Source organism: Oncorhynchus clarkii, chromosome 6 (assembly GCF_045791955.1).
Source record: "Oncorhynchus clarkii lewisi isolate Uvic-CL-2024 chromosome 6, UVic_Ocla_1.0, whole genome shotgun sequence".
NCBI lineage: Eukaryota > Metazoa > Chordata > Actinopteri > Salmoniformes > Salmonidae > Oncorhynchus > Oncorhynchus clarkii.
The window spans coordinates 61,287,266-61,302,418 of NC_092152.1; the positions used below are offsets into that span (position 1 = coordinate 61,287,266).

At 47.4% G+C, this 15,153-nt stretch overlaps 1 protein-coding gene across 7 annotated transcripts in view; it reads right to left on the minus strand.

The window, feature by feature from the left end:
• The window catches only part of LOC139411384 (protein CBFA2T3-like), a 58,091-nt gene that overhangs the window by 1,974 nt on the left and 40,964 nt on the right, over positions 1–15,153 (minus strand). For 3 of the 7 annotated variants that reach the window (XM_071157673.1, XM_071157678.1, XM_071157679.1), the window contains exons 3-11: positions 12,134–12,384; positions 11,833–11,922; positions 8,663–8,844; positions 6,452–6,729; positions 5,999–6,099; positions 4,393–4,633; positions 3,922–3,990; positions 3,185–3,238; positions 1,361–1,551 (exon numbers count right to left, since the gene is read on the minus strand). In XM_071157673.1, coding sequence (XP_071013774.1) covers positions 1,361–1,551; positions 3,185–3,238; positions 3,922–3,990; positions 4,393–4,633; positions 5,999–6,099; positions 6,452–6,729; positions 8,663–8,844; positions 11,833–11,922; positions 12,134–12,384 — 1,457 coding nt within the window. The remainder of the gene's footprint in view (positions 1–1,360; positions 1,552–3,184; positions 3,239–3,921; positions 3,991–4,392; positions 4,634–5,998; positions 6,100–6,451; positions 6,730–8,662; positions 8,845–11,832; positions 11,923–12,133; positions 12,385–15,153) is intronic. The other 4 variants (XM_071157675.1, XM_071157674.1, XM_071157677.1 and 1 more) reach the window with 3 other exon arrangements.

Genomic DNA, 15,153 nt, shown 5'->3' on the forward strand with positions numbered 1-15,153 from the left:
GTTTGTTATGTAAAACGGGTGGTTGGTGGGTTGAGGTGACACGATTGATTGTGAGTGTGCTTTGTGATGCAGTGCAGCAGTGTGTGCCTGTGTTTACTGACAGTAGGGTGAGAAGTGTATCTTTCTTTTTGCCTGCTGCTGTACTGTGGTATGTTAGAGGGCACAGGGTGTGGGGCATGGGGTACACTCTTAGAAAAAAGGGTTCCAAAAGGGTTCTCCGGCTGTCCACATAGGAGATCCATATTTGGTTCCAGGTAGAACCCTTTTTGGTTCCATGTAGAACCCTCTGTGTTCCACCTGGAACCAACAGGGTCCTAACTGGAACCAAAAAGGGTTCCTAAACCCTTTTAGGGTTCTAGATAGCATCTTTTTTTCATTTATACTCTACGGAGACAGATCCTACGGGGCGTAGTGGAATGTAGCAATGTCGTCTTTCATCACAAAATGGGTGGCTCCTTGTAGTGCCTCCTTGTAACGCGCTGTATCATTCCTTGCGTAGTCATGGGGGCAGTAGGCAACGAAGCTCGCTCGGTTCCTCTATAGGCTATGCATCAAAGTAGCATTGATAAATTAGTATAATCTCAGCGACTGTTTAAACAAAAAACCAAACAACATTATAGCCTTATTAGAACCCCCCCCCCCCCATTCTATTTTTAGCTGATATGGGAGTGAATACATTGAAGCGGTATATCAAATTTGGATAATTTTGTAGGTTACAGAGGCAAGTATAAGAATATTTGCCAGGGCTTATTAATTCATTATAAATCTGATTATTTCACATTGTGACGTGGGAAGCTAAAAGCACAGATTGAACAATGAGACAGATATTTCACCGGATGTATAAATGTGAAGTATCCACTTGGCGTTTCCACTCACAAACAAATATGGTATTGAGAGGAAGCTCAGTGGCCAGCAGTGGGAGAAGATGGAACGAGATGGATTTTGGCCGACATTCTGCACATTTTCTCATCGATGAAACATTTGATCTCAATACAGTTTTTCTTTTCCCAAAACTAGAATCTGTTACGAACAGAGTGGACTAAGTTTTGTAGACTTTATCCTTTGCCAAAGTTTAAAATAATTGCGTTGTTTAGGAGTGCAAAGGCGAATTGAGTTATAGGATCTCGCTAGCTCGTGCTTGGCTCTGCCCACTATGACTCATTTGTTTCCGTTTGAAATGATAGGCTGTGGTCTATCTTGGTTTAGTTATAATCTTTGTAGAGCTACGTTGCGTGCACGTAGCTCTACGCATGTTAAGTGTGTGGAAAACTTAAGAGTGTAGGATAGTGTGGGGGCATGGGGTTGTGTGTGTGTGTTTGTGTGTCTGTGTGTGTGTGGGCGATAAGGCTGTGATGCTCACTTCGCTGGAGTCCTCCTGCTGGTTGATGACGGTCAGTGCATCCTCAGAGGCCTGTTTCCTGGCCTCGGCCAGCGCCCTCTCCATCTTGGACCTCTCAGCGGAGATCATCTCATGGGCCTTCCTCTCAGCGTCCGACACAGCCTTCTGTAGCTCCGACATGGCCTGCCTCTTCACCTCGTTCACTGCCTCCTCTGTGGAGAGAGAGCGAGAGAGAGCGAGAGAGAGAGAGAGAGAGAGAGAGAGAGAGAGAGAGAGAGAGAGAGAGAGAGAGAGAGAGAGAGAGAGAGAGGCGTCAGTCCCCATGACCGCTCCTACTCTGTCATCCTTTATTGAGGCACTCTAAGCGCTCCATTTGTATTATCTCGGCAAACAGATGCATATCATCCAAGATTTAAAGCATTTTGTCGGGAAAAAGAAGCCTGTTAATAATGAATTAAAAGACGTCTGGTAACAATCATTTCCAGCGCTGACACCAGCAGATGTCTCCAAACTTTGTTCGTAAACTTGCCTATTAACCCAGTACTCTGTGACTCTCTGCTTTTGATGAAAAGAAAATCAGAGTGAATGAACAAAGAAACAGACGTAAGAACTGAGGAGTGAAAATGGCTTCTGTGCCATTGATGCATAACTTTGCTAACAGGGGGTTAACTGTGGTAGAGGTCCTATCCCTGGCCTTTGTTCTACAAATGCCAACTCATGTGAGTGAATAGGCAGTGTTTTTAGAGAAGTCCGGTGTGTGAACTCCTTTACAGACACGAGTCCAAAATAGACGCTAAGGCTGGTTCTGATTAGAAGACAGTGGTAATCCGGCTAGGAAGGAATCACAATCCCTCTCATTAGTTTCGTCATGTTACAAGGAGACCATAACACAACATCAGAGATTCATTTAGTTTTAGCTCTTGCAGAATTCTGCCGAGAGAAAACAGCTGCCCCGCATAATCCAACTAATTAAATCCTCATGTTCAATCACCAAATGGATATTTTATGACCATGAAAAATATCATATCAAATGCCTTGTACAACCAAAACGAGGGGAAGTTGTATTACTAGATTCGTCTCCCTTCTACACACAGACATGACGTGAGAGCCTCCCTATTCTCCCTCTCATTCTTCCAGTCAGTCGGTATAAAGGAGATGAGCCATTTCTCCCTCTCTGGTCCAGCTGTCTAGGGCTGCTGTGTTGAGCTGGGGTACGGGGGCTGGGCGGCTAGTCCCGTGTGTATGTGCTGAATATGAGGATGTGTGTGTGTGTGTGTGTGCGTGTGCGTGCGTGTCTTTGTGTGTGCGAGTCTGTCTCCTCTGCTCAGAAACTAGAGAAGTAGTTTGTATTCCGTTTATCCTCTCAACACCTCCCGCACACGTCTTCTTCCCTGGCTTTTTTCATCCTGCCCGTCTCTACCTTCATCCACCATTTCAGTTCTACATTTCTTCCCTTCTTAAAGGCGCATGCCTTCTCCTAACTATTGGTACAGTCCTCTGCTGCTCAATTATCAGGCTTAATGCATGCATCACTACGGTTAGTTTACAAATGTAATTAATTCTTATCAAGGAGCCTGCAGAGCAGATGCTAGGACAATTAACACTTAATGCAAAACACGGAGGGGCAGCAATATTAACGTTTTAATTCCGGAGGGATCCGGCAGGTGCTTCTGTTTCACACTTCAGATCTTGCCTTTCAAGGCGGCAGAGTCTCTCAACCCGACCGACACCAGAGAATACGTGTCTTTTTCTAATGAAAGAGATGGACTGCAGTTATGCTGTTTGCTGAGGGAGCAGTGGTAATAGGACAGAGGTGGGGGGGGGGGGGGGGGCTGTCATACTCACCCTGCTTGTTTTGGAGTTGCTTCAGTGCTGGGGAGAGTGGGATACTTGTAGCACCTGTATGAAAAACAACTGTAAATTAAAATAGTTCTCCTGCTGGTGAAAATGCAGCACACTCTCTCGCAGGCAGCAGCATCTTTCCCCCACAGTATTTGAATATGACTGCATCATAATTGTGTTGGTACTCAGTGGGACCAAGGCTGCGTCATAACTGACTCCATTTGGGATATGCTAGCTATATAAGGCACAGGCACTGCAACACGCTAACCCACCCCTGCTACATATAACGGAATCAGACTGCCCTGCGTATGATGGCGACAGTCATTAGTCTGACTAAGGGGCTTGGTCCCAGATTGCCAACAGTTACTAGAACGCAATTGATTTGACTGGTTCAACTATACTTAAAACAATGAGTTAAAAGCTGTCACATTGAAAAGCAGTATTATATGAACTAAGCAGAGGAAATCCCTCCTCCTCCTCCCTCTCCCCAGTGAAGCTGCAGGCCCCACCTCTGCTGCATGCGCTGGTTGGTTAGTGCATTTTCACTGCAGTCGCCATTCATCGCGGTTAAAGGTGGAACGTTCTTAGCCCTAATGACACACATGACAGTCACAGGCCCTCCAATCCCATCCCTGTCCTTACGTAACTATGGTAACAGGAGAGGCAGGGCTATCTGCAGTGGCGGTTGCTTTGAGGGTGACGGGAGACAGTTCAGTCAGGACAGACGTGTGGTTACTCACCAGCTTTCCTCCAGATCTCCTCAGGTAGGTAGCCAGACGCAGGTCTGTGCAGGAAGTCCCTATGAATCTCTGAAACACAATCCAGACCAGAACATCAGTCAGTCTACCACTCTCCACACACACACACACACACACACACTTTATGAGCCAAATCCTAACTGAAAATAACTCAATATTTCTGCACCCACTAACGTCAGTGCATGGTTTACCCAAAAATCCAAGCTACATGCATAGATCTCTAGTTAGGATTCAGCCCCCTGCGTCCTAACCACATGAACACACTCAAACTTGAGCTTCGTTTTGCTTTGTAACATTTCATTTCATCCCCCAGCCCAATGTCTCTGTGGCCATGCAATGCCAGCATGCTCTCCTCTTTCCTCAGAGCAGACAGAACACACAGAGTGAGTGACAGTGTGGAGTGAGGCCATGCTGGAGGCCTGGTGGTGCTGGTGTCTGCAGCAGTGGAAGTACCTATGGGCTGCTGTGTCTCGACGTTGTTAGGAGTGTTGGAGGAGGAGTTGTGAGGAGGTAGAGGTAGAGGAGGAGGAGGAGGGCGTGGCTGGCCGTTGCTCCCACCTTTTTTCATATCTTCCACGTCGCTGTAGCGCCGGATCCAGTGGTTCATCTCCTCGCGGTCGGCTTCCTGGCAACGCCGCAGCACCGTGAGAGACCGCCGTGTCTTCTCCACCATGTCCATGATGCAGTTGAGCAGCTGCAGGGGGGAGGAGGAGGGAAGGAGGGAGGGAGGGGGAGACATGATCAGAGTGCCGCTCTACTCTCTGATTTACTCTCCTACAGTTCAGACTCTGACAACAGGCAGCTGCTCTCGGTGGTGCTAAAGAGTGGCAGAGCCTCTGCACCTAAAAGTCCACCGTTAAATCAGGGTCTCAGTATTAATCGGAAGTACTGTATAGTGCACATTCTGAAATTAGGCTATGAAAAAACACAATCAGGCCTAACCTTTATCAAGATGTGAAATTGTATGAGAACATTTTCATTGGCGGTAATTTCAGTGATTTTTTTCCCGGAGCAATCCAGTCGCTCTAGAATCATTTTTTTGCTGCTTAGGTGCAACAAAACTTTCTCAGGAGCACTCCTGAGTGTGTGACCCTGTCCCCGTTTTAGCAGCGAGAGCCAGCGGTGCTGAGTATGTGTATGTGTGTGTGTGTGTGTGTGTGTGTGTGAATGAGGTTGAGTGGTTATACAGAGCAGTGAAGTAAAAATGGCTGTAACAGCTGTGCTACCGATTGAAAAGGCCTAACCAATTCATTCCACCCCTGTGCTCCCTCCAAGCCCCTGTCTGCTAAAGCCTTTCACCCACACCTCCTCCCCTTGCCTTCCTCTTTATATTATTATTCACTAACTCTCGTTCTCTCTCTCAACATTGTTACTCTTTCTGCCTTTGCCCTATGCCTCCTTCAACCCCCGGTCTGCAAAATGCTTTTTACCTTCCATTAAATATCTCTCTCTCTACCTGCTTCTCTCTCTCTTTCTCCACCTCCTCTCTCTCTCTCTCTCTCTCCCTCTCTCTGTTATCTATATTTATTTCAGTAGTGTTTCTAATTTGGCAGAGGCCCAGCACAGGCCAGTTCGCTCCATGACTGCAGCTCTTGTCTCAGCTGCTCTCCCCAGCTGGAGCTGTCCTCTACTGGGTCCCTCGCTCCATCTGTGGCCCTTTTTAGTGCCTGAGTTTGTGTGTGTGTGTGTGTGTGTGTGTGCGCGTGCGTGCGTGGCGTGCATGCGTGTGTGTATTAGCGAGTGTTCCATCCTTGGTAAAGGTAAGGGGAGCTCAGAGTGCTTGCTCCAGTCTTTGTACGCTGGCCAGAGAGGCCTCGGCTGTCCATCCATTCCTGACATGGACACAAGCCTCTACAGACCCCCTAAGGTCTGCTGTCCATCAAATGCAAACTCCGCTGAGGTTTCGGTTCTTAAACCTGTCAGCAGCACCCTGTCTCCCCTCGTCCCACCTCCTTTCATATAATCTACAGCACTGAGAGCTTGAAAGATTTGTACTACTCACTTCTCTGTTGGATGGGAGATATTAGGGAGATATTAGGATAAAACCGGGGAGCCCTACCCCAGCAACACGTACATTATCGAGGTGCTTCCACTCCTCGGCCCACTCCCGATCTGTCAGGCGGTGATCGATCACTTCCTCCTGGCGTGCTCCATGCACGGCTGAAACACAAACACACAGTCCTGCGTTCAGCACTTAAGCACCATCACCACATATGAGCCATTCTGGCTCCAGTCTCCTCCACATACAGGACATTAGGGCTCAAACACTTCCTTATACAGTGTGAGCCATTGCGGCTCTAACCGAGGGACGACGCATATGGATTCCTAGGAGGACATACCCAAGCATGTGTCACTATAGGCTTTTTATAGATGCACTACCTTGGGGATTTAACACCAAACTGTGACAACCTCTCATTGTTCTTTAGAGACGCCATGAGGCCCTCTCTCTCTTTCTTTCTCTCTCTCTCCCTCATCCCTCCCTCGCCCCTTTCTCATTCCCTCCCCCTCTCACCTGTCTGCCGGTGCCTGTCCCGAGCCTCGCGGTGCTCTGCTGTGTGGCGGTAGGCATCGCGGTAGTGGTGGGCCAGAGCCATGTCCTCCAGACGGTAGTGTTGGGGGGCAGGGGGGTTGGGGTGAGACAGGCCGTTGGGGGGGTGCGTGGGCAGGCCGTTGGGGGGCGGGTGGGCTGGCAGGCCAGTGCTGGGGCTGAAGCGCTGGCTGGGGCTGATGGTGCAGGGTCGCTTGGCCAGGTGCTCCGGGTGGTGCCCGTCTCTCTCCGAGTCTTTGGTCCTGAAGGAAGAGAGCACAGATCCACACGGTTACATTCCCTTCATACGTGTCACCACCAAATCAAGTTACAAGGGAACAGGAATGAGATTTGTTATAGTCAAAATGTACCTGTAAACTTAAGACATTCTAGATTTACTGGGCCGCTAACCTGTTGTTGTTACTATAAAGACATGAGCAGTAAATCTGACGGTGTTTCAGGAATCCTCCCTGCTGAGAAGCTCACTGTTCACTTCAGACAGAATCTACTCCAGAGTGTGTGCACAGCTGTACGCCATACGTAAAAAATACACTCGGTATATTCTGTGTCTCGAGCTGGGATCCAAACTCTTAATCCTAATATCCCTCAACTCACTCTCTTAACTTGCAAGTGTAGCCTCTCCCACAGACCTACGGTGCCGTTGTGAGTCTGTGTTTGGCAGATGTTCAGTGGCGGTCCTGTTTTGGGAGCCATCTGGACAGTTTAAACGCTGGTGTTGATATTAATCTGTTTAGCTTGGTGAAACAGCCAGGCATTCGGAGGTAAATCGCTCTCTATCATCCCCGGGATCAAAGGCAAATTAAAGGAATTTCAGCGCCATGTGGATGCGAGTGTGTTTTTGTTTATGAGTGAGTGTGTGTATATTACTGTCTGTGTGTGTGTGTGTATGTGTGTGTGTGTGTGTGTATGGGTATTTGTCCTCTCTTTGTTTACGTGATGTAGCCCATCCCACACTCCACCCCCAATCCCCTCTCCACTTCTGGCAAGCTCTGGGTCGTGGGGTGAGACTGTGAGGGGGGGGGATGTGTCTGTCTTTAAAAAAATATATATATATTTCACCTTTATTTAACTAGGCAAGTCAGTTAAGAACAAATTCTTATTTACAATGACAGCCTAACCCGGCCAAACGTGGACGACGCTGGGCCAATTGTGCGCCGCTCTGTGGGACTCCCAATCACGGCCGGATGTGATACAGCCTGGATTTGAACCAGGGCCCGTAGTGACGCCTCTTGGACTGAGATGCAGTGCCTTAGACCGCTGTGCCCCTCTGTCAGTGCTCTAGCCCGCCACCGATATCTCACAAATCAAAGCAACAGCTGGCCCAGCCTGCCGTGACACTGTAAGCCAGGGGTTGGGAGGCGGAGGTGTGCAGATTACAGAGGGATTGCCCGTTCCTGCACCCTCTCTCTCTCTCGCGCTCTCTCTCTCGCTCTCCCCCCCCCCCCCCCCCCCCTTTCCCCCTCCCTCCCTCTCCGTCAGGACTGAAGGTGAGGACAGGAGAGGAGAAGAGAGGAGAGGCAGCCAGAGATAAAGGGAGGGGGAGAGAGAGAGACGGGGGAGGAGGAGAGTAGTGCTGTGGTTTTGTCTGTCTTAAATTCCAGATGTGTATCCCCCTCCACACCCCCCTCCATACGGCCCCGTGTGGGGGGGGCGGATATGGCAGCAAGCTGCTTTGGGTAGGGCAGGGAAGTGTATAGGACAGTGAGGGCATTGTCTGTGGGTTGGACTGAGTACATCTCCTCATACTGTACTGGGGCCGCTGACACAGAGCCACTGCTGCTGCTGTGGTTATAGCGTGACGTCCACAGCATCTGGACTTATCCTCCTCTTCTCATCCTCCTCTACTCCTACTCCTCCCTCTCTCCTCCTCCTCCCTTCACAGACAGCTGGCACAGCCTGCATCGCCCTCCCTGCCCGCCTGGCATCAGGGCTGCCCAGACTTCCGCCTCCCGCACAGAGGATTTATAACCTCCCCCTTGTGGCTTGCCATTTCCAAATACCCAGAAATAATTCAATTATTTGTGTGTGTAAGCCTGTGTGTGTTTTTTTCAGTTGTGTTTCTGCTGTAAGATGGAGGGAGAGGAGTGATAAGTTTGTTTTCCAGCTGTGGTATGTGACGTGTCTGCATAGTGTGTGTATGTGTGTGTGTGTGTGTGTGTGGTGGTCAGTCAGTACCTGTCGGGGGTCCTCCTCTTGCCATGCTCGTTGATCTCCATCATGATCTCAGAGGAGTCCAGGGGCGAGCTGGCGTTGGCGTCCAGCAGCAGCTGCTCATGCTGGGCCAGATACTGGGCGGGAGTCTGCTTGGCCATCCGTGCACAGTGGAGGAGCTCCCTCTGAAGCAGGGGCAGGTTCGCCTGTTAGAGGAGAGGGAAGGGGGGAGGAGGGATAGGAGGAATGAAAGGAGAAGATATGGTAAGTGGAAAAGGGCGAGAGGAGGAGGGTCAAGGTGGAGGAGAGACGGGAGAGACAGGGCATAAAAATAAAATAGTTTTAGAGTGAAGAGTTAGAGCATGTGGGAGGGAAAGACAAAGAGAGAGAGAGATTGAGAGAGAGAGAGAGAGAGAGATTGTGAGAGAAAGTGAGAGAGATTGTGAGAGAAAGTGAGAGAGAGAATTAGAGAGCAAGTGAGAGATTGAGAGAGAAAGAGAGAGGATGAGACAGTGAGATAACACAGACTCACCAACCCCACATTCCTCCCCAGCGTCTGTCTCTCTCAGGGGGAGGAAGAGGGGAGAGAGGAGGGGTAAAAGTGGGTGCTGTCAGAGAGCTCAGTCAGGCCGTCACTTTGACAAAGCACAGTGCTGGCTGCCATGTCACAGATGTGTAACCTCACGGCACAGCAGGCGGGCTGGAAAACTGTCCTATTGACACCAGGCCCTAAGCCATCCTCTGGATGCTGCTAAAGGCACGCCAAGCCGCTCTCACAACAATAATAATAATCTCCACTAATGAGACAGCTAGCGCCCACCAGACACTGGCCTATCTACCTAGTATCTACCTATCTATAGTATCTATCTATAGTATCTACCTATCTATAGTATCTATCTATCTATAGTATCTATCTATCTATAGTATCTATCTATAGTATCTATCTATCTATAGTATCTATCTTTCTATAGTATCTATCTATCTATAGTATCTATCTATCTATCTATAGTATCTATCTATAGTATCTATCTATAGTATCTACCTATCTATAGTATCTATATCTATAGTATATATCTTTCTATAGTATCTATCTATCTATAGTATCTATCTATAGTATCTACCTATCTATAGTATCTATCTTTCTATAGTATCTATCTATCTATCTATCTATAGTATATATCTATAGTATCTATCTATCTATAGTATCTTTCTATAGTATCTACCTATCTATAGTATCTATCTATCTATAGTATCTATATCTATAGTATCTATCTATAGTATCTATCTATCTATAGTATCTATCTATAGTATCTATCTATCTATAGTATCTATCTATAGTATCTACCTATCTATAGTATCTATATCTATAGTATCTATCTTTCTATAGTATCTATCTATAGTATCTATCTATAGTATCTATCTATAGTATCTATCTATCTATCTATCTATCTATCTATCTATCTATCTACCTATCTATCTATCTATAGTATCTATCTATAGTATCTATCTATCTATAGTATCTATCTATAGTATCTATCTATAGTATCTATCTATCTATCTATCTATCTATCTATCTATCTATCTATCGTATCTATCGTATCTATCTATAGTATCTATCATATCTATCTATAGTATCTATCTATAGTATCTATCTTCTATCTATCTATCTATCGTCTCTATCTATCTATCTATCTATCTATAGTATATGTATCTGTAGTACCTATAGTACCTATAGTATCTATCTATCTATCTATCTATCTATCTATAGTATCTATCTATCTATAGTATCTATCTTTCTATAGTATCTATCTATAGTATCTATCTATCTATCTATCTATCTATCTATCTATCTATCTATCTATCTATCTATATCTATCTATCTATCTATAGTATCTATCAATCTATAGTATCTATCTACCTACAGTATCCATCCATCCATCCATAGTATCTCTATCTATCTATCTATCTATCTATCTATATATCTATCACACTGTGGACATGCTGCCTGGCTGCTAGTTAACACCTTTCTAAAAAGCAGATACTGTTTGCTTGTTAATCTACACAACAATCTTTCCCTCACTGAGCTAACCAAGATCTCCGTAGTGAATGTATTGTATGTATGTGAATGTATTTGTGTTGGTATGTGGTGTGTGGAATACATTCCATCCACAACCGTACAAGCCACCACCATGTCTGCAATTATAGTTAATAACCAGGCATGACTCCAGCTTGGCCCGCCCCCCTGTTGTCCTCCATATGTCCCTCTGCTCTGGGAATAAACAGGAGGGACAGAGAGACAGAGTGTGTGGGACACACAGGAATGTGGGCCCTAGTAACCACCAAGCAGCACAGTCAGCACTCAGCACCGACACAGACAGACACAGGCACGCGCGCACACAGACACGCACACGCAGTGTCAGCAGGACTGCCCCTCCCTCCATCAGAACCATCAGCACTGTCCCTGAAGGCCTCAGTGCCAAACGTTCCCTATTCCCTACTGTCACATTTGCTACATGTGTTATATATTGAACAGCTGGCATTGTGACTTCTGGAACCCAGCAGAGTAATGTGTAATGACAGTTGTTCGGAAGGATGGACTTTGTCTCTCGCTTTCTCTGCTCTCGTCTCCGTGACTTTTTGACGATGCAGGTAACAGGATCAGGCCAAAGACATCAGCCAGAGTGAAAAGCTCTGCGTGTTAGCCGCCCCGGGCCGGCAACATCTGTCAGGGAGCCTTATTTACCCCTCCCTCCCTCCCTCCGCTCCACGCCGCGCCACTCAGGGTAAACACTTGTGTGCCAGTTTTAATGAATCGCAAACGATGGCCATATGGACCAGCAGATCAGCCCAGCGCCAGACAGGCGGCAGCAGACTAGGTTGGAAATCGGCAGGGTCCTACTCCCTTTATCTACCGAGCTTCAATCAGCTCCACACCCACACACTAATGGAGGAATCACACACGGCTCAGGCACAGAAACCAGGTCGCTTTCTACACTGGCCAGCCATCCGGAGAATATTCTTTGTTTGTTTGGGTGGGTTTTGTTCTTGAAAGCCCGTACTTTCATCGCCATATGCTAGCTGATACCAGAAGTGAAAGCTGCTCACAGGGATATACTGGAAAATAACCTGGGGATTCCTTGGCAGACTACTGGGAACAGGGAGGGAGTGTCTACGTTGTGTTTTGATGTGCTTACCTTGAGGAACGGAATGACAAAGGGACGCAGCGGGAAGTTGGTAGCCTCCTGGAGTTTGGAGTGGAACTCTTCTATGGTCAGGGTGGAATTCTGTCAAAAACCAGAGGAAAGGAGAGATTGGAACACTTGGAGAAGAAGCTTCACAGTATAACTAGGAGACAGACAGAGCTGGACATGGAGAGACAGAAAGAGATGTTGGACACAACTAAGTAAGTACCGTAGCTCCAGAAAAGTAGGAGAGCGAGTGGAAGAGATAGACAGACAAGGGGAGAGGGAGAGAGAAGAGGCGAGCAGAACTTACCACCAGGCCCAGCACCAGACTGCGGACCCGCTCTCCGATCTCGGGCGAGATGTCGTTGCCGAACTGCTGCAGCGTGGTGAGGAAGCGCTTGAGCTTGCAGAGCTGGCGGGCGCCGCAGGCCGGCGGCAGCTGCTGATTGGACAGGGAGGCGGTGGACGACATGGCGGGGCCGTTGCTGAAGCCGTTGGGTGTAGAGGGCGCCCCGTTGAGCGACGTGGGCGAGTGACTTGAGTGACTGCTCCCGTTCAGCACTGCAGGGAGAGAGAGGGAGAGAGGCCCTCCGTCAGTACCAGTCTGTTGTCCTCCTTCATCCTCCTCCTGTCCCTCTACCTCCTCCCCCCGGGCACCATGCGGTGTGAGGGCGCCGGAGGACAGGGTCGACGAGGGTGGTGAAGGCACATGCATCCTTAAGGTTAAGGTGGAGAGCTCCAGGGCACACCCTAAGGCTGGGACCAGGGCACACACTAAGGCTGGGACCAGGGCACACACTAAGGCTGAGGCCAGAGCACACACTAAGGCTGAGGCCAGGGCACACACTAAGGCTGAGGCCAGGGAACACACTAAGGCTGGGACCAGGGCACACACTAAAGCTGGGACCAGGGAACACACTAAGGCTGGGACCAGGGAACACACTAAGGCTGAGGCCAGGGCACACATTAAGGCTGAGGCCAGGGCACACACTAAGGCTGGGGCCAGGGCACACACTAAAGCTGAGGCCAGGGCACACACTAAGGCTGGGGCCAGGGAACACACTAAGGCTGAGGCCAGGGAACACACTAAGGCTGAGGCCAGGGCACACACTAAGGCTGAGGCCAGGGCACACACTAAGGCTGAGGCCAGGGAACACACTAAGGCTGAGGCCAGGGCACACACTAAGGCTGAGGCCAGGGCACACACTAAGGCTGGTTAAAGACACTTGGCTGCTAACATGTACTCTGCTGCTCCTGCTCCGCCATGGCTCATACCAGTTTGAGTGAAGGCTCTGTGTGCAGTAACTTCAGCTGCCTCTCACAAGTGGGACCGTTTGACCCTCCCCCTCTCTCCCAGTGGCCCTCCTCCCCTTCGCCAGTCTGTTTCTAACTTTCGCTCACCCACTCACTCAGTAGGACACAACTATAAGAGGAACGTGTTAAAGAGGTGCCAAAAATAGGCCTGTGGCCTGTGTTAGTTTATTCCAATAGCAGGTGTGTTGCTAAATCAGTCCTTGCACATGTCCACCAGCTGAAAGTAGATTGGCAGCTTTCAGGTTCAGGGCACCCCCACCCCACCCCGCCTCCCCACCCTGCCTGGCTGCCACACTCCTGCTCCACACCCCTCCACTACTCCCTCCGTTCCACGCTCCACCTTTTCCCCTGCTTCATCTACTGAATGGTACATTACCCAACATTGGTGGGATATTCTTACACTCCATCCCTTGTCTTCAGTGACTGTCACAACAAGATGTATGTCTCAATCCGAATGCAATAATATTTGGATCTCATACTATTCTGTTTCCTCTGATGTTTCTGATATGGGTTGTTTTTGAGTGTTTATACACGGTGTATAATGCATACAATTCTGATGTTTTGATGTTTTGTTTATTCTTGGTCTTGGGTGTATGTGGCTGAATTATTGTGATATTAAAGGACGTATGCATGTGTGAGTGAGTTTAATATGATATGATTTAAGCTTGGTGGGCGGTATACCATATATACCGTATACCGGGGTATTTTGAAATATTGAAACTATTTATTTGAGGCTTTTCAATACAATTTGAATATTTGTAGCTACTTTTAAAGTGAAAACCTTTCGTTAACTTGTGCGTTAAGTGACAAAGCAGATGGCATTCTTCATTTCACCTGCCACATTATTTTACATTATAAGGCTAACCGTAGTTCCCCAGAACAGTGGAGCCAGCCACGTGTTCCTTTGAATTAGCACAATGGGAGAAAGCGGAGCAAGGTAAGTCCAGTGGTCGGGTTTTATATTGAAAGCCAACAGTGTTATTTTGCTTCAATCGAGTCATCAGGGATGTGCAACTATAGTGAGCCTTCACAGAAAAATACACAAGTATAACACATTGCAGAGAAAATAGCTTCACTTTCATCAGATGACAACAGAAGTGCAATGCTATTTGGCCGGCAGCTAGCTACACAAGTTAATGAGCTTCCAATGTAAAAAAAAAAGTACATGGCCATCCTATTTCTAATGTTTATCATAGAAAGAATGTAAGCCAGCTACATTTCCTAATGTTTTGTTCAGAGTTAATCTTGCATTTTACCAGAGAAAAGTAAGCTGCCGACACCCGTGAAAAGCACCGGAGGAAAGTAGCTAGACATCCGTCAGAGTGCTGAATGCCCATGGTGAATTCTCATGGTGAATTCTCATGGTGAATTCTCATCTGAGTGGAGAAGTACAACTGAAGCATGAAATTAGTCTGTGTTTAAAAAAATGCAGCAAGATATTTATCTAGCGTTATATCTTTCTTTCCTGTGTGAAAAATGCAGAATTCCTAATTTTAACCTGCGAGTTAATGTAAGTAAGTGGCTAAACTAATAAGGTGACGGGGAATCATACTGTGTTAGCTTTCTGCCATGTTTGAGAAGTCAAAACACTTTGGATGAGTTATCTTAGCTTAGCTTCCACCATCTTGATTTCCAGTACTGTTCTTCCTTAAGACAAGCATGCGTCGGGAACTTTGTTCATTTGGACAATGTCTCTCGTCCACATTCGCTTGTAAATGTCCAAACTCACCAAAAATGACATTCGGTAGCGCCTACCTATATACAGTGCCTTGCGAAAGTATTCGGCCTCCTTGAACTTTGCGACCTTTTGCCACATTTCAGGCTTCAAACATAAAGATATAAAACTGTATTTTTTTGTGAAGAATCAACAACAAGTGGGACACAATCATGAAGTGGAACGACATTTATTGGATATTTCAAACTTTTTTAACAAATCAAAAACTGAAAAATTGGGCGTGTAAAATTATTCAGCCCCCTTAAGTTAATACTTTGTAGCGCGACCTTTTGCTGCGATTA